The sequence below is a fragment of the Camellia sinensis genome, unplaced genomic scaffold (genome assembly GCF_055761805.1).
Source record: "Camellia sinensis isolate YWXY unplaced genomic scaffold, ASM5576180v1 Unanchor3, whole genome shotgun sequence".
Lineage (NCBI taxonomy): Eukaryota > Viridiplantae > Streptophyta > Magnoliopsida > Ericales > Theaceae > Camellia > Camellia sinensis.
Window position 1 is genome coordinate 12,833,722 of NW_028129178.1, and position 27,313 is coordinate 12,861,034.

Here is a 27,313-nt window from a genome sequence, read left to right on the forward strand (position 1 = left end):
AGAAAACCAAAATGCTCCAAATTCAAAGATCCACGGATCAAAATGGAGCCCTCGACGATCCACACACTTTTTACAAAGGCCGGAGGATAGTGAGACACTCTAACTAGATCAAACCCTAGAGAGAGAAGGGAGTTTCTAGAGAGAGGAGCTCTCAAAATATCTTTTTAGAAAGTAAGAGAGAGAGAGAGAATGTAAAAAGTGATTTTAAAATGCCCAGCTGCCAACTGATATACGACATTCCTGCTCGAGCGGAGAACACAACGCTCGAGCGTCAAGAACAAAAAACTAGGTACGCTCGAGCGCAAGAAGGCCCGCTCGAGCGCCAAGACACAAGAATAAAGTACATCCGCTCGAGCGCGAAAACCAGTCCGCTCGAGCGTAGATTTCCCCCTCCCAGAACTTACGCCAAAAAGTACTATCCGCTTGAGCGCCAGAGTACCCGCTCGAGCGCTACCGCTCGAGCGTAAAGAAACCCGCTCGAGCGTAAAAATCACACCTGCAGAAGTTTTACAGGGACACGAAATACTGGGAGTGTGCAATATCCGCTCGAGCGGAACGACTAAAAACCTGGCAACAAGATTTCAGACCAAGGTTCGACCCACCTGTTCGAAACATGCCCAACACATCCTAAAACTCAAACAAATGGAATTAAAGGACGACAACAAGATAGATACAACTACCAACTCCACGGAACCGAGTCCGGAATACAACAAAACAGTAAAGGGACAACCGGGATCGCTATATATTATGTAGGTAAAAGCTCAATGGACATTATTATTTTTGTTTTGCTTCCGCTTAAGGCCCCGATATGATTTTAAATATTTTGAAATTTTGTCTTTAAGGTCGAAGGTAATCTAGGATTACTGGCTGGTCACGACTCTAAACCTATATGGGCGGGTTTGGGTCATGACAGAATATAAATTATCTATTTAGAAATATCTGTTTTGGACTATCGGTGGAGGATAACTATGATTGTTATAGAAATTGCATTTGAATTAAAAGAATTGAAACTATTTTCTTATTCATTTGCATTGAACATCATTTCACAATTATACATTGAACATGTTTATTGTTTTGAGAAAAATGGCTTATCTATTTAATTTCTATTCTTTTTCTTTTGTTCGAAACATATTCTATAGATTCAGGGCCAGGCATTACGAATGTATACCGCATATATTTCCTTTTTGTAAACTCAAATAGATTTAATGGAAGATAATTACTTTATCATTATTGTCATTTATTGATATTGTGAATGGGTTATTGTAATTATTTCGGGGCGTTACATTACGCACGGTCAATAATGTTGCGCATGATACATTTAAATTAACATGTATTGCAAGGGGGCTTTTAGAAGATGATGAAGAATGGATATAATGGTTGAAAGAGACTGCAATTATGAAAATTGGATACCAATTGAGGAGATTGTTTAGTATTATTATCAGCCAGTGCTCTCCACTAAATCCACGTGCATTATGGAATCAATTCTCAAGGCATATATGTGATGATCTTGCTCACAAGATTCGTACATTCTTTGCCGTTTCTAACCCAACTAAGGCTTAAATTGAAGATTATGGTCTCCATCTTTTGAATCAAATGCTTCATGAATCAAGCAAAAGTTTAATTGGCTTCTCACCCATGCCACAACCTACTACAAATTGGAGTGCAGTAGTTGGTAATCGATTGATATTCGAACATCAACAACTATAGAATGAGGCACAATAGGCAGATCCACAAATTACTATTAATTGTCTCAACAATGGACAGCGGAATGCTTATAACACAATCACTTCTTTAGTTTTTCAAAATAAAGGAACTGTTTTCTTTCTGAATAGGGGTGCTGGAACAGGGAAAACATTTCTGTACAATACGATTGCATTAAAATGTCACAGCTTTGGGCATATCATTGTTACTGTGGCTTCATCTAGAATTGCATCATTGCTATTGGTAGGAGGTCGTTCTGCACATTCAACATTTTCCATTCCGTTAGATGTCTTAGAAAATTCACTTTGTGGGTTTAGCAAATAATCATTACAAGCTGAGTTGTTTAGAGAAACAAAACTCATAATTTGGAATGAAGTTCCTATACAACATATACATTGTGTTGAGGCGGTTGATCATACATTGAGGGATATTTGTGATAGTGAAAAGCCATTTGGGGTTATTATTGTTGTTCTTGGTGGAGACTTTTGACAAATCTTACTAGTTACACCCAAAGGAGTTCGTGAGCAAATTGTGAATGCATCATTAAGACACTTTGTTCTATGGAAGCATATACATATCTTAACTTTGGATTTGAATATGCGCTTGAATCATGAAGACCATGAAAATGCTAATTTTGCAAATTTCTTGATGGAGTTAACACAAATTTAACCTTATTCTTTATTATATAAATTATTTTAAATTAATAAATTGTGTTTACACTTCTATTTTTTTTTTTTCTATTGATTTCACTTTTTTTAGATTGACCAATCCTGAAGAAATTTTCAACCTTCCGTCAACAATCTACAAATGTCAAGATTTGAATAAATTACTCTTTACAGTTTACCCACAGTTGAATATGATAGAGACGTTGACCCCAACATTTTTAACTGAACGCACAATTCTATTTACGTGTAACGATGATGTCAATGAAATTAATGCTACTGCATTGAATATCTTTCCAGGGAGATTATATACTTATCTTGCAGCAAATAAAATGTCTGAAGATAATGAAATTGATCCTACCATTACAAATAGATATCCTAATGAATATTTAAATTCATTGGATCCTCTTAGGCTACCAACTTTTAAGTTAGAGTTGGAAGTGGGTTGTCCTATAATATTGTTAAGAAACATTGGACCGAAAGATAGACTATGTAATGGTACAAGATTGATGGTTACTAGGTGCGACACTCGTATAATTGAAGCTCAAATTTTAACTGGAGAAAAGTTTGACACTTTGGCATTCATACCAAGGATATCTTTGACACCATTTTCTGCAGAAATGCCTTTCCAAATGACAAGACGTCAATTTCCAGTCCGATTAGCATATCCCTTGACCATTAATAAATCTCAAGGACAATTTGTGAAATTTGTTGGGGTTGATTTGTGCATACCCGTGTTTAGCCATGGGCAATTATATGTGGCATTGCCCAGATGTACATCCTTTGATCATATAAATATTCTCCTCCCTAAAGATAGTTTGGTGTCACGACCCCATCCCACCCCTAGTAGAATGGGGCCGTGATGGCCAGTAATCCGAAATGACCAAAAGCCAACTTACAAAGGTTCACACACAATCAGAGTATAAATATATGGGGCCTACATATGCGGAAGCAAATTTAAATCTAAGTAGTCCATAAGAGTTGTGCATAGATCAAATGAAATGACATACATCTTAATATAGCTTATAACTTGGATACAATAAAATAAAGTACAAAATACATCTTGATCAAAAGGCTTCTCAAGCCGACATATACAAAAGAAATAACTACAAGCCAAGAAGCATAATCTTCAAGATGCTACAAAACATGGATCTAAAACATCTTGCAATTAATCATCTAGGTGTCACCGCCTTCCTGCTCGTCACCTACATATATATAGAGAGGGTGAGCTTGGATACTCAGTGAATGATACCAGTAATAAAGGTTTGCATGAATGATATACAAGATCTCCTTTCTAACAAAACATAGCATAACTTATACAAAATCAAGGGATGAACCAAGTCCATCAATCAAGTCTTTCAGATCTTCAAGGGATGCTTACTAGCATCAATATAATGCAAGGGATGATATTCCGGACAAACAAACCCACGCGGAAAACCGTCAGTGGCAAAACAAGGGTGCAGTTGCATTATAGTCTCCTGGCATTAAGGACTTTCCCAGAATGTCATCAAAACAAATATAATACTAGATACAAAACTAGGGACAATCATTCATGCTTGATCAAATACTTTTCCAAAACAAAGCAAAGCAAAGCTTTTATCAAAACATTATAACATAGCTTTATTAAAGATACCACTCACATAGTTCTTCGGGTGTAGGAATTACAAGCAAGGGCCCAAGTCCTACAAACACATAATAAAGTCTACTGAATGCACTTCAAGAAGACAAGAAGAGATGCTCAAAGGTGGATATGAAATGCATTCTTAAAACAAGCTTTACATGACAAGAAAGGATCTCGGCATTTCTTTCAAAATCAAGTCAAAACAAAGCAAAACATGCTGGGAGTTACAACACTGTCTTTTTCATCTCGGGAAAACATGCTGGGTACTAACCAGGTCTAGGCCGAGGTCCCACACCCCTTGTGTGATGCCCCTCTTCCTCATTATGCTAATTTATCCTCCTTATGCATATAATTATGTCTTTGATATGATTTTGAGTGCCATTTATATGAATATATGTGGTTTTGAATTTCTATCTGTTCACCGTAGGAATATCTGTTTGATTATCTGCTTCGGAAGTTAAATTGAAGGCCTTGTCGGCCACACAAACCGAAATTGGCTGCGCCATTGTGATCAGCGTAATTTTTAGAGCCTACGGTGAAATTTGATTAAAAATTGATTCGGATCAGATTAATTGGATTAATTTAATGAATTAGTGCTCAATTATTTTATAATAAAATAATGTAATTGAGAGAGAGCCTTTAAAGGGCCATTTTACACCCTCACTTTGCTCCTTTTGAGCTTATCATCCGAAACTATGCTCTAGAGAGAGAAGGGAGCCGAAATTAGTGAGAAAAGGAGCTCAAGGAAGAGTTTTGGCTAGGGAACTTGATAGCTTTGAAGCTATACTCAAGAATTTGTTGTTGATTGGAAAAATTGAGCCTCTAGGTAAGCATTTGATCTTGAATTCATAAGTTTGAATTTGTGATTTTGTAAGTTCAAGGTTTGTTTGTGATCAAGGGCATAATTTGAGTTGAATTTATTGAATTGGGAGTTTATATGAGCATGCATGTGCATGCTTGCTATAGTGTTGCATATTCATGCAAGAGCCATGTTGAACAAGAGGAATTAGGCATCAAATCTCACATGCATGCATGGTTTTCATAAGTTCCATGATCATAAGCCTTATTTGTACCATTTGAACTCGAATTGGAAGCCAAAACTTACATGCATGTTTGATTATTGAAGATATGAAGCTCATATGGGGTTTAGAAGCATAAGCCATGATTATACAAGAATGTTGATTGATTTTGGAGAATTGAACCATGATTTTGAGTGATTAGCTTCATATTGTTTGTGTACCCTTGAAATATAATGTGTTTATATGTTTTTGGGACTTAAATCATCAGTTGAGACCTTTGAACATCAAAATTGAACTCCAAGAACAGTTCTGGAATTTCCAAAAAGTTTGATGTCCGCTCGAGCGGGGGAACCGCCGCTCGAGCGTGAAATTCGTTCTCCCAGCATATTTTTGCAGACATGGTTCCCGCTCGAGCAGGGGAAGTTGACGCTCGAGCGGGGAGCTATGTAGACAGACTTTCCACTCGAGTGCCCGAGTTCACGCTCGAGTGCTAATTTGATGCAACCAGTACTTTTGCAGACCTATTGGGCCCGTTCGAGGGGGGAAATCCACGCTCTAGCGGGGACCCCATTTCTGAAAATTTTGTGTGATCGTTTTGTGTTTCGTTTTCCGCTCTCTTTCACTTGCAAGCACTCTTAGGCATGCATTAAGAATTGTAATTGAGTTAAAAAGATAAGAATGAAGCCTAAAAAGGAATATGTGAATTAAAGAACGGATTGAATCGTTTATGAACCATATGTGTTATATGATGTGTAGGGTCAAGCTCCAGGGCAAATCCACAACCCGATCACTGTTAGTAATATCGATATTTCGAAGTTGGTCAATTGTCCAATTGCTTATTTCTTTACAAGTTTGCTAGTTTGAATTATGGACAACAGTTTTGACATGGATGAATGGGCCAGAGGCTGTTTTGACATGGATGAATGGGCCAGAGGCCGTTTTGACATGGATGAATGGGCTAGAGGCCATTTTGACATAAATGAATGGGCCAGAGGCCGTTTTGACATGGATGAATGGGCCAGAGGCCGTTTTGACATAAATGAATGGGTCAGAGGCCGTTTTGACATAAATGAATGGGTCAGAGGCCAGTTTGACATGGATGAATGGGCCAGAGACCGTTTTGACATGGATGAATGGGCCAGAGGCCAGTTTGACATAAATGAATGGGCCAGAGGCCAGTTTGACATGGATGAATGGGCCAAAAACTGTTTTGACATGGATGAATGGACCAGAGGCCGTTTTGACATAAATGAATGGGCCAGAGGCCAGTTCGACACGAATAACAATTTGACATGAATGATACGAATGGATTGGGCCCGAGGCCGTATGATGTGTTTCGGAACTGCAGTTACTTAACTTACATATATCTATGTATGTATGTATTAGTTAGAAATATAAATTAGGCCCAAGGCCGTTTGATGTATATTGCTCCAATGTATATTCCTTATTTGATATTATTCACTGGGCTTTTGCTCACGCTCATTCACGTATTTGTAGGTGAGCCAAGAGGAGTCCAAATCCAGCCCTAGTGAAGTCTGTATGGAACAACTAAGGTTTTGAAGAGTCAGCCCTCGCGTCTCACACACGAGACACGTCTTCGCCTTTTTGCCATTCTATGTTATTTTGTCATGTTGGCGAGGACTTTGGTGTACGTCTGTATATAGCTTTGTTTTGGCTGACTTAGATTTGAATGATCCTGTCTGTATAGAACTTTATGTTACTATACCTTCTGTTGTGAGTTATTAACATATGTATGTATGGAATGTTATGATGTGCATATAAGCACAACTCTATGGACAAAGGTTTAAAATTACTTCCATTTGGCCCCTTTACTCTGATGAGTTTTGTCTTATTTGGTTTGAGGTCGTAGGTAATCTCGTGATTACTGGCCGGTTATAGCCTTAACCCATAGGGGCGGGTTCAAGTCGTGTGTTCCTGACGACCACATTCAAAGAAATGAAGTCTGGGAAAATCTGGGTTTCCCTCTTGAAGAACATGAAAAATAAGAACATGAAATGCTAAAATCATAACTTCTTCATTCGAAATCTGAGTTTTCATGAGATGAGTTTGAAAACATGGACCTGGGTACCCATACTTGAGGATTTCATGGAAACAAACACAAAAACATGGATCTTGATACAAACTTTCGGATCAAAACATGGTTTTTCTTCAAGAACACATGAACATCACTTGCTTTTTCTAAAACAAACTTTAAATCAATACATGGCTCATGAATCATGCTGGATCATGCAATGCAATCGGATCAACATAAAGAATAACAAGAGTAAATCAATATTCTAACTTCAAAACACGGATTAAACGGCTCAAACTCTAAAGATCAAGCTTGAGATCTAGCTCTCTCTCACTCCAACTTCCTCTCCTCTTCCTAGAGCTTCTCTCTCTACCATGCAAAGGATATGACACAAAATGATATGTTTCTAACTCTGCCGGCTGACTTAACCCTCTGCTGGGACACATGGCAACGGCTGATTGAATCTCCTCAAAAAGGTGATAGATTGATAAGACAAGATCATGACAAAGTGTAAGTAACAAGTAAGGTGACAAGGGCACTTCGGTGGGTAATGATCTCGGCTAGGACAACGCTTCGGCAAGTAGGGTCTCAATGATCTCGGCTAAGAAGGACAACACTTGGCCTAGCTGTGCCACACTTTGGCCTAGATGTGCCACACCTCGGTCTAGGTCGTACCAGTCCAGGGACAAGATCACTTTGGTATAACATCTCGGCCTAGATAATACACATCTCGGCCTTGGTGATGAACACCTCGGCCTAGATAATGACATCTCGGCCAACGTGTCAAGATGAGGGTGGAGGTCAACCAAAGTGGTTCCAAGATGGTCCTAGGTGTAAGAAGTTCAAAGGTGTAACCTAGGCTTAAGACGACCTCGGTTAAACTCACACCAAGCAAGGAACAAGGCATGCAGGCAACACTTATGCGAAACAAATCAAGGTTTGCAATGCAACTTAACAAGACAAGATCATGTAAATACATGCAAGTATGACTAGAGTAAAGTGAGGGTTGCTACATTTGGATTCTACTGCAAATATTGTTTATCTTGAAGTGTTATTGTAGTGTTCTATGTAGATTAAATCACGTTTTATCAAAATGTAACCATGTAAATTTATTTCTATTAATTATATAACTTTTATAAAATTTCAATTTAATAATAATTGGAAATATGGATTTATGTGGGTTTGGATCGAAAAATCTATAGAGCTTAAAAGGAGAAACACGACTAGCTTGCTTCGATGGGGATGTAATAAGGAAATTTCAATCTCAAAGTGTTTTGATATTTATATTTCCAACAAATATACAAATCTATATTTTTTTTGTTTCCACAAATTACCATATTGCTGTGCATGCTCCTCACTGGGAATACATACAAGTTAATACAAAGCCTTTTTGGAAAGTAATGAGGAGGAAGTTTGGGCAAACACATGCTTGAAGACATATTATTAACACATCTTTTGTAAAGCATACATATTTTGGAAAGCTTTAACCTACTTTTTGTAAGGTTTTAACCCACTTTTTTAGTGTATGACAGTATAATATTTGTTTTTCTTATGTAGTTATAATTTGATTGGCAGCAGTAGCACTAACTGGTGCGTATTTTAATTTTATTTTTTTTTAGATTGTAGAGCACTGTCTGGTTTGCATTATTTGATATTTAATTTTAATTTTTTTATATTTCATTTGTTTGGGATTGTAGAATACATGCTGGTATGCATTGCTTGATGTTTAATTTTCAATTTAATATGTTGAGATTGCAGAACACTTACTGATGTGCTTTATGTGGTATTTAGTAACTTTTTTCTTTTTATTATAGAACGTTAACAAGTATACAATATTTTTAATTTCTGCATTTTGTTCAGTGTTTACAATTTTTTTGTACTTGCTCTTATATTTTGATTTGCAAGATTGGTAAACATTATAAATCTTATGTATTTATTTCTTAATTTGCATTAAGAGTAAGGGGAGTTGTTATTTTATTTGAGTTTTATAGAGCGTGTAATACAAGCAAAATTGTTACAAGTTCTTTAAGAAGAAAAATATTTAAATATATTTTTCAAATATCTTTGTCAAAAAATGACACAAAATTTACAAATTTCAACATGATATGTATAAATTACAATTACATTTTGATTCTAACATTATTTACACCGTATCTTTAGGCACGGACATATACTAGTTACATAATAAAGTAGAATTCAAAATAATATAAGTCACTTTCTTCAGCAAAAAGAAGAAAACTTTATTGACAGAAAATCAACATACAAGAAGATAATACTTTAATAAAGAGAGGGAAATAATAAATACAAAAATACATCATAACCAGATAGAACGATCCCAACCAAATTGACATAAAAAAAACAAGGGATGTCACTGAATAAACTGAATAGAGAATTGGATAATATTCATCCGCTACAGTAGAGTGAACTTATAAGAATTTTCTACAAATCATCTATAGGATATGAATAAAAAAAAAAGTAAAGAGGTAAATACAAAGGAGGTGGATTTCTTCCTATCCATAATTTAAATTGGATATCATTGTTCGAGTCCATAGGGTTTATCACAGATTTTGTTTTAATTATTTAAATCATTAATTTTCTCGAGTTCTTTATATATCAGTTATATAAAAAATTAGATCAATCTAATAATCGTAATTTATTCTATCCATTTCATTTGTTACCAAAAAAAATAAAAATAAAAATAAAAAATTGAAAGGTTTATTTTTAAAAACACAATTGTCGTCCATTTTTATTTAATGACAAATGTATAAATTGAATATGTTATGATTATTGAATCAATCTAATATTTTTTGTATATTAAATACACGAGGTGCTCGGTAAAATAAACAGTTCACATTATCGAAACATGACCCGTGGTGGGTTTCGTGAGCACAAATAACGCCCTCTAGTCCAAATTATGGACCAGAGGGAATCCACTTCCAGATTACAAATACATCTATTGAAATTTGCTTAAAATACGAATTATTTCTCGTGAATATCGAAATTACAAATACCCCATGTTAGAATTTGTCATTTAACAAAGTTAATAGAAAAAATAAAATTTCTAACTACCCTCCTACACAATAATAAAATTACCAAAACTATTAATTAAAATGAAAATGATATATAAACCCACATTTTAGATCCAATGATGTGTAAGTCAGGTAATTAGTTGATGATTAGAGAAACATGAGAGAGAGAGAGAGAGAGAGAGAGTTGCCTTAGATATTTTAGACATTATCACATCATTGGATTTAGAGTGTGTCTCTAATTTTTAGATTAGAATAGCACTACTCAAATGAAATATATTCCTAACATCATTAAAAATTATTTATTGACTTAATAATTGATTAATAAAATGCATAATTTGTTATGCGTGTTATGCGATTAGAAATTTAAAGGAGTATGATGTACTTTCTATAATTATAAGGAGTAATTAATGTTTGGAGAAATTACAAGAAAAAAAAAAATAGGCTTTGACTCATGTAACAAAATAAATCATGAGTTTTTAACTTTGTCAATTTAAATTCAAAATTTTTATTTGTTTTCAATCTAAATCATTTGTCTATTTTCGTTAAGTAAATCGATAGAAAAATGGATATTTTAGTAATTAAATTCTATGAAAATTAGTATTTTAGATATTATATGTATATAATAACTAAAATACTCTTTTCAGTCTATAGCTGGTAGTCTAGATTGAAAGCAAATCAAATGATTATGATTTAAATTGACAAAATTAAAAATTCAGAGTTTATTTGGTTAGAATGCTCAATTTTTTCTTCTTTTTTCACAATTGTCTTTTAATATTTTAAACAAACTTTAGAAAGTGTATTTATAATTTGTCCAAAATAAAAGATCGTTCTAGAATACACACTTATATGCAAGTTATGACATTTATAACTTAAAAAATAAAATAAAATAATGAATCATAACAAAAAAACACAAGATATATAACTAAAGATATTTTAGATAATAACCAAAATAATAATCATAATAGATCATAACCGAATATAACCAACATTATAATAAGTCATAACAAATTATAACTAAATACTATAAACATCATAATTAGAATACATATTCCAAAATAAGATGTGTGTTATCTGTGGGGTCTACCATGAGTCTCATTTTAATGATTCGAATTATTCAATGTGCAGAAGTCGTTGAGTATTTCATCCCTATAAAAATCATGTTGATTGAATATCAATAGCTCATTGATCATAATATATTTTTTAAAAAATTTATTTTTAGAATCTTATTTTCCTTTAAGAGACTATCGATATCTGATTAACGTAATTTTTTCAGAAATAAAGCACTCAATGAGTTATACATATTATATAATTCAAATTATTAAAATAAAATCCATAATAAATCTCACAGATCCAATAACAATGTCTAACTCACTCTGTACTCTGGAGACAAATCTACTTCATTATAAAAAATTTCTAAGATGTGATTTTTAAGTTGTTACGGACCACATCTCTACTCAGCACAGATTATGTACCAAAAGCAAAGAAAGTACGCAAATCAAAAGTGACCCCCTTCCAAATCCATCGGTGGATAGAGAAAGTAGCACCTATACATAGATGATGTATAAATCAATAATATTACATGTCTTAAAAATACATTAATCAATCACAATTTATTATAAACATGAGCCATGTATTAATTTTAAGAGAAATATCAAATCAATAAACAGTGTAAAAATTTATTAAATTAGATATCAAATTTTTTGTGGTACAACTTCAATGCAGTACATTATGCATATAGTAAAATTACACTATCATAAAAATATAAATAATATTTAATTGTCTCATTGATTTAATATTTTTCCTAATTTTAAAATATAAATTGTGCTGGCCAAATGAGTACAAAAAGGACAAAGTTCAGCAGTTAAGGAAAGTACAAATTGATCAAAAAGAAATCGAAATCGAAGGGTACGCTGGTCGTGTTGAGATCCTGTGACCAAAAACTCCTGCGGAAAACCGAAGCCGCGCTCTCTCGCTCATGTCCAGCCTGGACTTCGGATCAGACATATTAATATAAATAAATATAAATTAATTAATAGATTAGATATTCCTTGTCAATAGCCCCCACACACGTGTCTCCACTGTCACTCTTACGTAACTTAACCACTAACTTAACTCTAATTAACTGCTAACTTTTAACTCAAACCACAATTTAACACGAGTTTATTTTTTTAATGATTCAGAATCACCCCTTTATTTATTTTTGTTACATTAATTATAATTTATCAAATTAGTAAAACAAAAATGTCTAAGACCCTTTTTTTTCTCACCACCTTGACTCCCTCTCTCTCATTAGTAGAATTTTCTTTTTTTTTTTTTTTTGTTTCCCTTGTCTTTCAATCACCACTTGCCACATGTATGTGAGGGTGGTGAGGGTGGTGATTGGAGGGGTCTCTATCACTCCTCATTCAAGTCATACAAATTCAAACCACCACGTATTTTTCTAAAATATTACTTCACATTAGTAATATCTCAAAACATTTCGAGATTACTTAATAATTTTTCTACTCCATGACCCAATAACATCTATACTAACACTTTAAGAGTAACTAATATTTTTCTAAGTCCATCACTATAACCACTTGTATTTTAAGGCCATCCAAACCTTACCCTCTGTCTCATCAGCTCACTATGTTTGGTCTTTTTCTTTTCCTTTCCCTTTTCCTTTGAGCTGAAGAAATAACCACAGAATCACACACACACACACAGAGAGACAGAGAGACAGAGAGAGAGAGAGAGAGAGATGATGATGAGCTGCAACGGGTGCCGTGTTCTGAGAAGGAGATGCGGCGAGTCGTGTATTCTGAGGCCGTGTTTGCAGTGGATAGAGAGCCCGCAAGCCCAAGGCCACGCCACTCTTTTTGTCTCCAAGTTCTTCGGCCGAAGCGATCTCATGTCCTTCATCTCCGCCGTGCCTCACAACAACCGACCTGGTAATTAAGTAATCAATTCAAAGTTGCAAATCTTAATTGATCATCATCACAACAAGCAACAAGCTTTGTTTTTGCTTGATTTGATTCTGTTAATTAATTAATTATTTTGAACTCTGTATTTGTGTGTAGCTCTGTTTCAGTCCCTGTTATTTGAAGCCTGCGGTCGTACGGTGAACCCCGTGAACGGCGCCGTGGGCCTCCTCTCCACCGGTAATTGGCACATCTGCCAGGCCGCCGTTCAGACCGTTCTCTCCGGCGGCACTTTGCGGCCAAATCTCACCGGAATTCTAAACCCAGAAACCAACGAATCTTCCAAGGCTTTTCTCGCCGATGCATTGAAGCTTCAGAATCGGTACTCTGGCTTTGATAATGATAGCAGTGGCACACAACTCCAATTTTCCGATCTCAACATCTCTTCTGGACTGAATTATTACGAGCAGAAGAAGAAGCAGCAGCAAAAGGCGATGGCAATATCGTTCAATTTGGAAGAATCATCAGAGATGGTGATGATGAGCTTTGGAGGAAATGATGATTATGGTGTGAAGAAGCTGAGAAGAGAAGAAGAGCCAAAGCTTTTGAAGCTTTTTGTATGAACAGATCAAATTGGTAGTCAGATTTCCGGCGAGTGTTATAGTCCCCGGAATTGTAATAGACTACTCTTTTCCTTTTCTTTTGTTTTACTTTGTGGGGGAATAAAAATCGAAACACTTTTCGATGCGTAGTAAGAAATTCCGGCGAGTTTTGAAGTTGTCTGGCATGGAATCAATCAAAAACATTTTGTTGTCTTGGTTTTTGCGGTTACAGATGATGTTTGTTTGTGCGTGGTTTGTCAGACCATGTACCGACATGAGAAGCGGCGACTCGATCTCCTTCTCACATAAATAGTTAACAAAATGAAAGGTAGACATTTATTTTGGATTAAAAAAGAATTTTTTTTTTTCTTTATACTCTTAAAAAAGGCTTACCAATTTGTCTGATATATAATAATGTGATATATTAACCGTTAATTTTTAATTTTTAATTTTTTACATATTTAATTTTCGGGAAAGAGGATAGGGTGTGTACCATATTATAAGTACATAAGAAAATATTATAATTTTATACTTTTTGAGTCATAATAAAAAAAAAAAATCGTAATCAAACATAAAAAGTCATAATATTATTTGAGATGATTTAAATAAAAATATTTTTTGACTTTTTATGAAAAAAATGTACAGAAAAGTAGAGAAGTGATGTGACCTAAAAAAAATAAAAATATAAAAAATATACTTATATTCAACACAAAAAAAAATAATCATAATTAAAAAAAATAATAATATAACTAAGATTGCATAGACCACAGGAGTGTAAAATAGAATTCTCCTTCAATTGTCTAGGGTAACTTTTATTTATGCACTCAAGCAGTGTGATATGGTAATTTCAAATCAAAATACCAATTAAAATTGTTTATTATTTTAATATTGCTAATGTGGTATTGCAGGGTACTTACGTGCAGGTCTTAATAAGTGAATTTATTATCTAATAGGTCCTATGAAAAAAATTTGTCATAAAAAAAGTCACTAATTGTAAGTTTTAGCTACAATTTATAAAAATTACGACAAAAAAAAAGTTACTAATTGTTAATTTTTAGCGACATGTATAAAAAATTATCACAAAAAAAATGTTTTTAGCCACAATTTTACCAAGATTTATTTTCAATAGGACTTTATGGGAATTTAGTCTAACTATTAGGACCTATTGATAGTTTATCCTATAAAGTTTTCTATATAAAATTTCCAAATATAAATTTCTTTTTTTAGGGATGTAAGAGGAGCTAATTTAAGCCCACTAAATTATTTAGGCCCAATAGCCCAAGATTAGTGGGCCCAAATTTATCGCAAGTCCAAGATTGGTGGGCTTGGATTTATCGCCGTCAAACGGGCTGAATGGCTCTAAGCCTCGAAAGGGTTCGGATCCACGAACCTAGAGACTTACTCGGGCCCGGACTCGAAAGGGTATTAAGCAAGCCTAGAGATCCGAGGCACTCGGACTCGAAAGGATTCGGACCCACGAATCTAGAGATCCGAAGCACTTGGCTTCGAACGGATTCAGACGCAATCTAGAAGTCGCTCCGTTAATGAGTCCCAGAACACTTGCGGGCTCGGAGCTTTCCGGGATCTACGCACCAGAACCATGGGCGTAATGGAGTTCGAACAAAGGACCCGATCCCGAGGACGGTGAGTGGAGACAAATTCACTCTTCGGTTAAACTAGCCTATACCCGGGTCGAGGTGGCACGACCCCGGGGGGTCCATGAGACTCGGCAATATTTTGCGGCAGGACGTCCTCTGGGACTACCCCTGACCCTTTGGGATGATTGGGGATCATTGGTTAGGTGTGGCTAAGAAGAAGGGTTCGCCGAGGGATTGATCTCCTCTTCGGGGTTTTCTCATCCTCGGAGAAGTCACCTCCTCGGAGAAGTCACCTCCTCGGAGAGGTCACCTCCTCGGACAAGGTGGTTAGAGAGAATATCCCCCATGTGCGTTGCACATGGGCTCCATCCTACATCATGAGGTGCCTATAAATAGCACCCACCCATAGCTTTACAAGGGATGGATTTTGGAGATTTTTAACTCTTGGGAAAGAACTAATTTCCCTTCTCCATTATCAACCTTGAGAGTGAAAGTGGGAGATCCATGGGAGAGCCTTGCCATTATTCTATTCTCTAGCCATTTTGCCTTCTTCTTCACCCAATCTCTCATCTCCATCATCTCCCTTGTTGTTGTGTTCCTAAGTTGAGATTATTGAAGAATCTAAGCCTCTCATCATATTCTAGAGAATTCGAAGTTGTTCTTCAAGGATCTTCGAAGATCTTCGAATTTTCCAACTCCTTTCTCGAACCCTCTCCTACATTTTGGCGACTCTGCTGGGGAGGCGGATTGGTTAATGGTTTCAACGAGATCTGGAATCCACACAACTCCAACAAGGATGGTGGGAGAAGATGAAGTTCACCAACAAGGATCCTCTAATGGTGGTGACGACAGGACCATGGCTCCAGATCAACCACTTTTACTTGAAGCCATTCAAGGACGTCAAAATACTCAGCAAGAGATTCTTACCACTCTTCAGAATCTCACTCACACCATGTTGGTGATGAGTTCTAACTTTGCACCGGCGCCAAACGGAAATCAAACTGGTGGTGGAGTTATTCCCGCCGGAGCGCAAAATCAAATCCAAGGAGAAGTAGGCCCCAATCAGCCTATGGCTCATGGCAACACGGCCACAGTAACACATGCTCAAACCACAGTAGGCGGCAGCAGTTTGCCCATGCCCGGGCTCCATGGCGTGCCGAGCCAAGATCCAATGGTGACTAGGGGAGTTTCTGGTGTAATGAACGGCACTCCAACGACTGTTGGTGTCCAGGAAAACATAAGGAGCATGATGGCGCAAAAGGGAGCTATGCCCGTACCTAATCTTGTTACGCCACCAGTGAATGTTACCCAAGCACCAAGCGGGCCTCCTTTGGTGCCAACAACAAATCTGCAAGCACAACCCGGTATAGCGGCGCCGTGCGGTGGACTCTATGGGCCTCAATTCAATATCCCATCACCAACTGGCTTGTCTATAGGTGCTGATGGCCAGTATCGTCAAATGTCCTCACCAATGATGAATTCGCAGCACCAGAATGGCCAAGACGCCCCTAGCTCAGTCTTCGGGTACATAAGCCAAGTCCCGGGAATACCACCATCAAACTCTCTCCCTCAACAGTTTCTCACTCTCGCCGATGTACAGGCCATGTTCGATCTCGAACGGGGCAAGAGGACCTTACCCTCTTTGCCTGATCCAGACGTCAAGCCGCCTTACCCCATTGAGATGCTGAGCTATCCATACCCTGAGGGGTATACAGTGCCGAAGTTCATCAAGTTCGATGGCAAACAAGGAAATGCCCGAGAACATGTTGTGCGATTCATCGAGACTCTAGGTATTCATGGTTCAAACCACGTCCTCCGACTGAGAGAATTCTCTAAGTCCCTCACCGACCGAGCATATAGTTGGTATGTTAATTTGGCCCCAAACTCTGTCCGAAGTTGGGAGGAAATGGTTAACAAATTCCACTCCAAGTTCTTTCAAGTGGCGGAGAGGGTGACCACACTTACATTGTGTAAAGAGAAGCAACGAGAAAGTGAAGACATCCTTGACTACGTCAAAAGGTTTCAGGACAAGGCCGTAGATTGTCATGAAGCAGTCGAGGAGAGTTATCTGGTTCAAATCTGTCTAGAAGGGGCATTGAGCAGATACAAAATGTTTCTAGTTAATCACAAGCTACCCACCTTCTCGGCATTAATAGAAGCAGCTCGGAACATTAGCATTCCTCATGATCAGGAGTCCGGATTTAAGGCCAGTTACAAGACTAGTTTCAAATCGTCTCGTGGACCTATTGTTGCTGCTGCCTCTGCCCCAGATACCCGAAATTCACAAGGAGGAGGTCATAGAGGCCAGAAGAGAAAGCAATATAATGGTGAAAAGGGGAATGTTTCTTATCCATGTGGAATCGAGGAAGTGAAAGCTCTAGTTAAGGAATGGGTGGCTGACGGAGAGCTAAAATTGCCTTATGTTGAAGAAATGCCATCAAAGAAAGACCGTGAGAGCCCTGAATTCTGTGTCTACCATCGTACATTGAAACATCCGACAGAGAAGTGTTGGACTCTCAGAAAAATCTTCAGAGATAAAGTCGAGGCAGACGAATTGAGGTTCAAAAAGCAAGGGACTCAAGACATCCGAGAACAACCATATCCTCAACACCGAGACAAGGGCAAGAATGTTGCTATGATAGCTTATGAAGGCCCGATGATTGAGGCTATCGCCAACCTCGATGACGATGATTGTTATTTGGACGACATCCTCGAGCCAGAGGGTGAGCAAGTTTACTATAGAAGTGCTCTCGATCCAGAGGGCAGAACATTTATGACTCATGGCGAAGATCCCTTTGATCCAGAAGGAGGAGAAGAGTACTACGGAAGAGGAGGACACCATGTTTATGTGGCATCTTATTTTGAAGAGACCGAGGAGATGGTTAACTACGAGCCTCCAAGAGTGGAAAAAGATCCGGATCACTATGCCAAAACCTTGCAAGACTGTGTAAAGTTCAAGCAGTTCTTTGACCAGCTTGGACTTTCCAAGGAGGCAAGAACAGAAATCACCAAGTCTATCATTAATATAGCCGAGGCACACCATGAGGGATGCATGTCGACTGAGGGATCTATCCCGAGGAAGGCAAAAGAGCAGTCTAGTGCCATTACTTTCTCCGAGGTTGATCGGAAGTATCTTTTTTCTCACAATCGCCCGCTTTATGTGACTGCTTTTATTAACGGGGTTGAGTTCAAAAGGGCCTTTCTAGATAGTGGAGCCTCTATCAACATTATAACTCGCGCTACTCTAGAAAAGGCCGGAATCTCTGAAGAACGCATTGTGAAGCAGCCGATAGTCATCACTGGCTTCGGTGGAGAAAGGAGAGTTACTATCGGATGCGTAACAGTTGATTTAGCCGTTGGAGAGATTCGCTCGGCCACCAAGTTCCATATTATCGATTCTGAGACAAATTATCACATCATTCTAGGGAGGACCTGGATGCATAGATATGGGGCTGTACCATCGAGTTATCATCAGTGTGTTAAGGCAAAATGGGGAAAGAAGACGGTGACAATTCAGGCTACAGAAAGGCCTTTCGAGATCCATGAAGCTCATTATTCTGATGCCATCTACTTCACCGAACTGGCTGTCGAAGAAGTTCCCACCACCTCTAAGCCTCGAGGGGTCAAAATTCCTCGTTGGGAGGATATCAAAGATGACAAGGAGCTGATGGCAGAGTCAAGTAAGCGGGCAATGTCTAGACCAGAAAGTCCGCCTATTCCTCGGAAGGTGATGAAAGTTCGAGAAGGAGGCAAGATGGTGTACTATTTATGATGGTGCATGATGGCCACAACCCGAGCAGCTGGTGAAAGCTTTCCGAATGATCTTGCAACTCTAGGGGCAAATTTCAACATTCCGTGAAAGAAGTCTACCTATGACATTTACAGTTTGCATTTACTGCATTGTGCATGAAGTTCTATCTTTCTTATGTTATGAAGAAATTTATTTCCTCTATATTATGTATCTCCATTAAAAGTTATTTTCTCTACATTGTATATCTTCATTGTGTTATGTTGCTTGAAACAGTTTTCAATTTTTTGTTTCCCCTCAAAGAAGAAAAAGGAATGGTAGACTCGGTTACCAACCTGAAGAGACCTTTCTTGACGTAGTAGAAGTATACTCCCACTCGGACCTCCGAAGAGCAGCTATTGCTTCCATCAATGTAAGCTTTGAGGGTCTTTCTTATTGAGGCAGAGTGTGTGTTCCCACTCGGACTTCCGAAGAGCAGCCCTCGCTTCTATCAGTGCGAGTCTCAAGGATCTTTCTTGTTGAAGTAGAGTGTGTTCTCCGCCTCGGACTTTCGAAGAACAGATCTTGCTTCCATTAGTGCGAGCTTCGAGGGATAGCCTTCGCTTCTATTAGCTGCCGAAGTAGAAGTGCGCATCCACTCGGACCTCCGAGAGACAGCCTTGTTCCTGCTCGGACTTCTAAGGGAGAGCCTTCCGAGGGACAACTCTTGCTCTCATTAGTGCGGGTCTGAAGAACAGCCCTTGATTTCATCAATACGAGCTCCGAGGATCTTTCTTTTCAAAGTAGAGTGGACTCTTACTCGAACTCCCGAGAGATAGCCTTTGCTTCCATTAGCTGCCAAAGTAGAAGTGCACATCCACTCGGACTTCCGAGGGACAGCCTTGTTTCTGCTCGGACTTCTGAGGGAGAGCCTTGTTTCTGCTCGAACTTCAGAGGGACAGCCTTGCTTCTGCTCGGACTTCTGGGAGACAATCTTTATTTCTGTTGGTGCAAGCTTGGTAGACTCGGTTATCTTCCAGAGGAATCTTTCTTGCCAAAGTAGGGTGTGTGCTACCTTCGGACTCCCGAGGGACAGTCTTGCTTCTGTTCGGACTTCCGAGGAACAGCCCTTGCTCTCATTAGTGCAGGTTCCAAGGGCCCTGAGGTCGTGGATTTCAATCAAGAATTCATTTGCCTGAAATAGCAAAACCGACAACTGAGACAAACAATATAAATTTCAGATCATGATTCAGGCATTATCAGAATGGGGCAACATCAACAAATAATAATTATCTATTTAAGCTACAACAATTTTATTACTCTGAGCAAGTTCATGAAAATGCAACAATCAAGTTTTTGTCTCTCCGGGCTGGTTTCTCTCAAGCCGACGTAAAACTACAACAGTCACACAAAATTTTGGCATCAGCTATGTATTTTCCCAAGCATCCACAAGTTAAACAAACAACAATATATCATCTTTATTATTCAACGAGAGGAAGAGGGAGCCGAATTTCATACTCACAAATTTGGGACTGTTAGAGGGGTGAAGTCCGAAGCCGATGTTGGAAATTCAAGTTGAAATCAGAAGGTTTTATAGACTGTAATCAACAGGACTGAGCTAGGCTGGGCAAGACCACACACGTTGCGTTGAGTGGGCGAACGTGCGTGGTCGGCGTTGGACAGTTGAGGACGAAGGCAGTGTTGAAGACGTAGCGGAGCCGGCGTCGATCAAGATCAACAAGACCGGGCTAGGCTTGGCAAGACCACACACGTTGCGTTGAGTGGGCGAACGTGCGTGGTCGGCGTCAGATAAGTTGAAGCCGGAAGCAACACTGGTACCACAGAAGAGTCAGCAACCACATACGTTGCGTTGAGAGGGCGAACGTGTGTGGTTTGCATTGGACCGTCGAAGCCGGAGGAAGAGTTTCAGCAGAGAGAGGCCAGCCGTAGGTATTGTCTTCACTAGTTCAAGATTGTTTGCAAGCCTCAAGACTGAAATAAATCATCACTAGAATTCCCAAATTAGAAAATGTATCAGTACATATTTATTTTGAGCACAAAAGCCCAAATCAAATTTCAAGCATACACTCACAAATCCAAAGCAATGAAGAGAATGAACTTTGTTAAATCAAGACCAAAACCCATCAAAATGAGGGGTTCAAAAATGGGTTTTCAACAAGTGCTTAACCCACAGATTTAGGGGCAGCATAGTGAGGAGCCGGGTTATCAATCACAAGCGGTGTAGGCCGAGAATGGCGCATGAAGCAGTAGATGAGGAAGGAAGCTAGGCAAACCGACGCCGCGTTGAGTCGGCGACGTGGTCGGCATTGATTAATCACGGTTAGAACCAATGGTGATGGACTTCAGTAGATGTGAAGGTAGGACCGAGATCTGTGTGTTCGGAGCTCTGAAAAACACGGCTGAAATGGGACATCGACGATGAGTGGAGCTGGCATTGATACGAGCTAGCCATGGTTTGAGTCACTGCATCGGTTGTAATCGGAACTGTTGCAACCAGCGGACAGAGGTACGGCGAAGGTCGAAGGCGCAGGACACGGCGGTTGCGCACCCGGAGTTGCGGCAGCAAATGGTGTGCAAGCAAGGATAGCCCGTTGTTGTTGTAGAGGCAAAACGAAACTCTGCTGCAAAAAGAGGAGTGAAGTTTAGATTATTATTTTCTTAATTTTCTTTAAAAAAAAAAAGAAAAGAAAATGGTTTTGGGTGATTTGTGTGGTTGGCACTGGACCGTCGAGGCCGGATGAAGAGTTTCAGCACAGAGAGGCCGATGGTAGGCTGGTTTGGTCTCGGCGCAAGGCAACAAGCGTGAAGGACAGGCCAACAAACAGCGAATTGGGCTGGTGATAGCGCGAGCTGGTGGGATTTTGAGTCGCAGCGTCAGTGGTGTCCGGAGCCGCGGCGTGAGCAGTAGGTCGGCTTCGCAGTGATGTTGCTGGAGACTTCGCAGAGCAATGACGTTGCAGAGAGGTGCAGCAGTAACAGAACCAGGCACGTCGTGTTTAGCAAGATGGTGTTCAGAAGGGCCACACACGTCGCGTTGAGTGGGCGACCTATGTGGATCAGCACTATTCAGTCGCGTCTGTGGCAGAGTCTGTAACGCCAACAGCAACTTGGGTTCACAATGTTTGTAGCAAGCAGCGACCGTGACTTATCTTCGGTGATACCGACAGCGCCTGGAGGTGCGACGATGGCCGGCGTGCAAACGTCGGTGGTCTTCAGTAGGTATATAACCAGCTGGTCATGATAGCCTCTGTTTTGTTGGAGAAGAAAAAGGCTGGGTTGGTCTCTGTAGAGAGAGAGTAGGCTGAGGAATAGTGTGGCGGCTGTGCAAAGTTTGTAAGGATTAGGTTTTTTTGAGCCTTTCAAAAAAAAAAAAAGTGAGCTATCAATTAGGTTTTTGGTCCCTTTTCTTTTTTTTAAAAAAAAAAAAAAAAAAAGGGTCTGTTGTGTTGCCAGCCTGGAAAAGAAGAAGTTTGGTTTGTGGCATTATTCTATTAGTCTATATATATATAATGTGCCTGCTGTTTTCTAAGCCACAAAAAAAAAAAAAAAAAAAAAAAAAAAAAAAAAAAAAAAAAAAAAAAAGTACAAAAAAATAAAATTTTTGCTTGTCAATTTTTTCTGTAAATTGAAGTGCGTCATCAACTTTATCCATAGGCTCTGTCGTGACAACATGTTTTTTTTTTTGGAAAACGTGACGCGACGCAGGGTCGAAGAAATGACAGTATGCATGTCCGAGAAAATTACAATTTCTCGCACACGCAAGGGGCAAATGTAAGAGGAGCTAATTTAAGCCCACTAAATTATTTAGGCCCAATAGCCCAAGATTAGTGGGCCCAAATTTATCGCAAGTCCAAGATTGGTGGGCTTGGATTTATCGCCGTCAAACGGGCTGAATGGCTCTAAGCCTCGAAAGGGTTCGGATCCACGAACCTAGAGACTTACTCGGGCCCGGACTCGAAAGGGTATTAAGCAAGCCTAGAGATCCGAGGCACTCGGACTCGAAAGGATTCGGACCCACGAATCTAGAGATCCGAAGCACTTGGCTTCGAACGGATTCAGACGCAATCTAGAAGTCGCTCCGTTAATGAGTCCCAGAACACTTGCGGGCTCGGAGCTTTCCGGGATCTACGCACCAGAACCATGGGCGTAATGGAGTTCGAACAAAGGACCCGATCCCGAGGACGGTGAGTGGAGACAAATTCACTCTTCGGTTAAACTAGCCTATACCCGGGTCGAGGTGGCACGACCCCGGGGGGTCCATGAGACTCGGCAATATTTTGCGGCAGGACGTCCTCTGGGACTACCCCTGACCCTTTGGGATGATTGGGGATCATTGGTTAGGTGTGGCTAAGAAGAAGGGTTCGCCGAGGGATTGATCTCCTCTTCGGGGTTTTCTCATCCTCGGAGAAGTCACCTCCTCGGAGAAGTCACCTCCTCGGAGAGGTCACCTCCTCGGACAAGGTGGTTAGAGAGAATATCCCCCATGTGCGTTGCACATGGGCTCCATCCTACATCATGAGGTGCCTATAAATAGCACCCACCCATAGCTTTACAAGGGATGGATTTTGGAGATTTTTAACTCTTGGGAAAGAACTAATTTCCCTTCTCCATTATCAACCTTGAGAGTGAAAGTGGGAGATCCATGGGAGAGCCTTGCCATTATTCTATTCTCTAGCCATTTTGCCTTCTTCTTCACCCAATCTCTCATCTCCATCATCTCCCTTGTTGTTGTGTTCCTAAGTTGAGATTATTGAAGAATCTAAGCCTCTCATCATATTCTAGAGAATTCGAAGTTGTTCTTCAAGGATCTTCGAAGATCTTCGAATTTTCCAACTCCTTTCTCGAACCCTCTCCTACATTTTGGCGACTCTGCTGGGGAGGCGGATTGGTTAATGGTTTCAACGAGATCTGGAATCCACACAACTCCAACAAGGATGGTGGGAGAAGATGAAGTTCACCAACAAGGATCCTCTAATGGTGGTGACGACAGGACCATGGCTCCAGATCAACCACTTTTACTTGAAGCCATTCAAGGACGTCAAAATACTCAGCAAGAGATTCTTACCACTCTTCAGAATCTCACTCACACCATGTTGGTGATGAGTTCTAACTTTGCACCGGCGCCAAACGGAAATCAAACTGGTGGTGGAGTTATTCCCGCCGGAGCGCAAAATCAAATCCAAGGAGAAGTAGGCCCCAATCAGCCTATGGCTCATGGCAACACGGCCACAGTAACACATGCTCAAACCACAGTAGGCGGCAGCAGTTTGCCCATGCCCGGGCTCCATGGCGTGCCGAGCCAAGATCCAATGGTGACTAGGGGAGTTTCTGGTGTAATGAACGGCACTCCAACGACTGTTGGTGTCCAGGAAAACATAAGGAGCATGATGGCGCAAAAGGGAGCTATGCCCGTACCTAATCTTGTTACGCCACCAGTGAATGTTACCCAAGCACCAAGCGGGCCTCCTTTGGTGCCAACAACAAATCTGCAAGCACAACCCGGTATAGCGGCGCCGTGCGGTGGACTCTATGGGCCTCAATTCAATATCCCATCACCAACTGGCTTGTCTATAGGTGCTGATGGCCAGTATCGTCAAATGTCCTCACCAATGATGAATTCGCAGCACCAGAATGGCCAAGACGCCCCTAGCTCAGTCTTCGGGTACATAAGCCAAGTCCCGGGAATACCACCATCAAACTCTCTCCCTCAACAGTTTCTCACTCTCGCCGATGTACAGGCCATGTTCGATCTCGAACGGGGCAAGAGGACCTTACCCTCTTTGCCTGATCCAGACGTCAAGCCGCCTTACCCCATTGAGATGCTGAGCTATCCATACCCTGAGGGGTATACAGTGCCGAAGTTCATCAAGTTCGATGGCAAACAAGGAAATGCCCGAGAACATGTTGTGCGATTCATCGAGACTCTAGGTATTCATGGTTCAAACCACGTCCTCCGACTGAGAGAATTCTCTAAGTCCCTCACCGACCGAGCATATAGTTGGTATGTTAATTTGGCCCCAAACTCTGTCCGAAGTTGGGAGGAAATGGTTAACAAATTCCACTCCAAGTTCTTTCAAGTGGCGGAGAGGGTGACCACACTTACATTGTGTAAAGAGAAGCAACGAGAAAGTGAAGACATCCTTGACTACGTCAAAAGGTTTCAGGACAAGGCCGTAGATTGTCATGAAGCAGTCGAGGAGAGTTATCTGGTTCAAATCTGTCTAGAAGGGGCATTGAGCAGATACAAAATGTTTCTAGTTAATCACAAGCTACCCACCTTCTCGGCATTAATAGAAGCAGCTCGGAACATTAGCATTCCTCATGATCAGGAGTCCGGATTTAAGGCCAGTTACAAGACTAGTTTCAAATCGTCTCGTGGACCTATTGTTGCTGCTGCCTCTGCCCCAGATACCCGAAATTCACAAGGAGGAGGTCATAGAGGCCAGAAGAGAAAGCAATATAATGGTGAAAAGGGGAATGTTTCTTATCCATGTGGAATCGAGGAAGTGAAAGCTCTAGTTAAGGAATGGGTGGCTGACGGAGAGCTAAAATTGCCTTATGTTGAAGAAATGCCATCAAAGAAAGACCGTGAGAGCCCTGAATTCTGTGTCTACCATCGTACATTGAAACATCCGACAGAGAAGTGTTGGACTCTCAGAAAAATCTTCAGAGATAAAGTCGAGGCAGACGAATTGAGGTTCAAAAAGCAAGGGACTCAAGACATCCGAGAACAACCATATCCTCAACACCGAGACAAGGGCAAGAATGTTGCTATGATAGCTTATGAAGGCCCGATGATTGAGGCTATCGCCAACCTCGATGACGATGATTGTTATTTGGACGACATCCTCGAGCCAGAGGGTGAGCAAGTTTACTATAGAAGTGCTCTCGATCCAGAGGGCAGAACATTTATGACTCATGGCGAAGATCCCTTTGATCCAGAAGGAGGAGAAGAGTACTACGGAAGAGGAGGACACCATGTTTATGTGGCATCTTATTTTGAAGAGACCGAGGAGATGGTTAACTACGAGCCTCCAAGAGTGGAAAAAGATCCGGATCACTATGCCAAAACCTTGCAAGACTGTGTAAAGTTCAAGCAGTTCTTTGACCAGCTTGGACTTTCCAAGGAGGCAAGAACAGAAATCACCAAGTCTATCATTAATATAGCCGAGGCACACCATGAGGGATGCATGTCGACTGAGGGATCTATCCCGAGGAAGGCAAAAGAGCAGTCTAGTGCCATTACTTTCTCCGAGGTTGATCGGAAGTATCTTTTTTCTCACAATCGCCCGCTTTATGTGACTGCTTTTATTAACGGGGTTGAGTTCAAAAGGGCCTTTCTAGATAGTGGAGCCTCTATCAACATTATAACTCGCGCTACTCTAGAAAAGGCCGGAATCTCTGAAGAACGCATTGTGAAGCAGCCGATAGTCATCACTGGCTTCGGTGGAGAAAGGAGAGTTACTATCGGATGCGTAACAGTTGATTTAGCCGTTGGAGAGATTCGCTCGGCCACCAAGTTCCATATTATCGATTCTGAGACAAATTATCACATCATTCTAGGGAGGACCTGGATGCATAGATATGGGGCTGTACCATCGAGTTATCATCAGTGTGTTAAGGCAAAATGGGGAAAGAAGACGGTGACAATTCAGGCTACAGAAAGGCCTTTCGAGATCCATGAAGCTCATTATTCTGATGCCATCTACTTCACCGAACTGGCTGTCGAAGAAGTTCCCACCACCTCTAAGCCTCGAGGGGTCAAAATTCCTCGTTGGGAGGATATCAAAGATGACAAGGAGCTGATGGCAGAGTCAAGTAAGCGGGCAATGTCTAGACCAGAAAGTCCGCCTATTCCTCGGAAGGTGATGAAAGTTCGAGAAGGAGGCAAGATGGTGTACTATTTATGATGGTGCATGATGGCCACAACCCGAGCAGCTGGTGAAAGCTTTCCGAATGATCTTGCAACTCTAGGGGCAAATTTCAACATTCCGTGAAAGAAGTCTACCTATGACATTTACAGTTTGCATTTACTGCATTGTGCATGAAGTTCTATCTTTCTTATGTTATGAAGAAATTTATTTCCTCTATATTATGTATCTCCATTAAAAGTTATTTTCTCTACATTGTATATCTTCATTGTGTTATGTTGCTTGAAACAGTTTTCAATTTTTTGTTTCCCCTCAAAGAAGAAAAAGGAATGGTAGACTCGGTTACCAACCTGAAGAGACCTTTCTTGACGTAGTAGAAGTATACTCCCACTCGGACCTCCGAAGAGCAGCTATTGCTTCCATCAATGTAAGCTTTGAGGGTCTTTCTTATTGAGGCAGAGTGTGTGTTCCCACTCGGACTTCCGAAGAGCAGCCCTCGCTTCTATCAGTGCGAGTCTCAAGGATCTTTC

At 40.1% G+C, this 27,313-nt stretch overlaps 1 protein-coding gene across 1 annotated transcript; it reads left to right on the plus strand.

Annotated features, from left to right (window-relative positions):
- The first annotated feature begins 12,591 nt into the window (after positions 1-12,591).
- Positions 12,592-13,723, plus strand: LOC145816033 (LOB domain-containing protein 39-like). The gene is made up of 2 exons (XM_082912265.1): positions 12,592-12,994; positions 13,124-13,723. The coding sequence occupies exons 1-2, from the start codon at positions 12,805-12,807 to the stop codon at positions 13,585-13,587; spliced, it is 654 nt and encodes a 217-aa protein (XP_082768391.1). The 5' UTR covers positions 12,592-12,804; the 3' UTR covers positions 13,588-13,723.
- Positions 13,724-27,313: the final 13,590 nt, after the last annotated feature.

Excerpts from the sequence above, each read along its gene's own strand:
- LOC145816033 (XM_082912265.1), top strand. The coding sequence starts at position 12,805 with ATGATGATGAGCTGCAACGGGTGCCGTGTTCTGAGAAGGAGATGCGGC. Across the intron at positions 12,995-13,123 it reads GCCTCACAACAACCGACCTG|CTCTGTTTCAGTCCCTGTTA; the intron begins GTAATTAAGTAA and ends ATTTGTGTGTAG.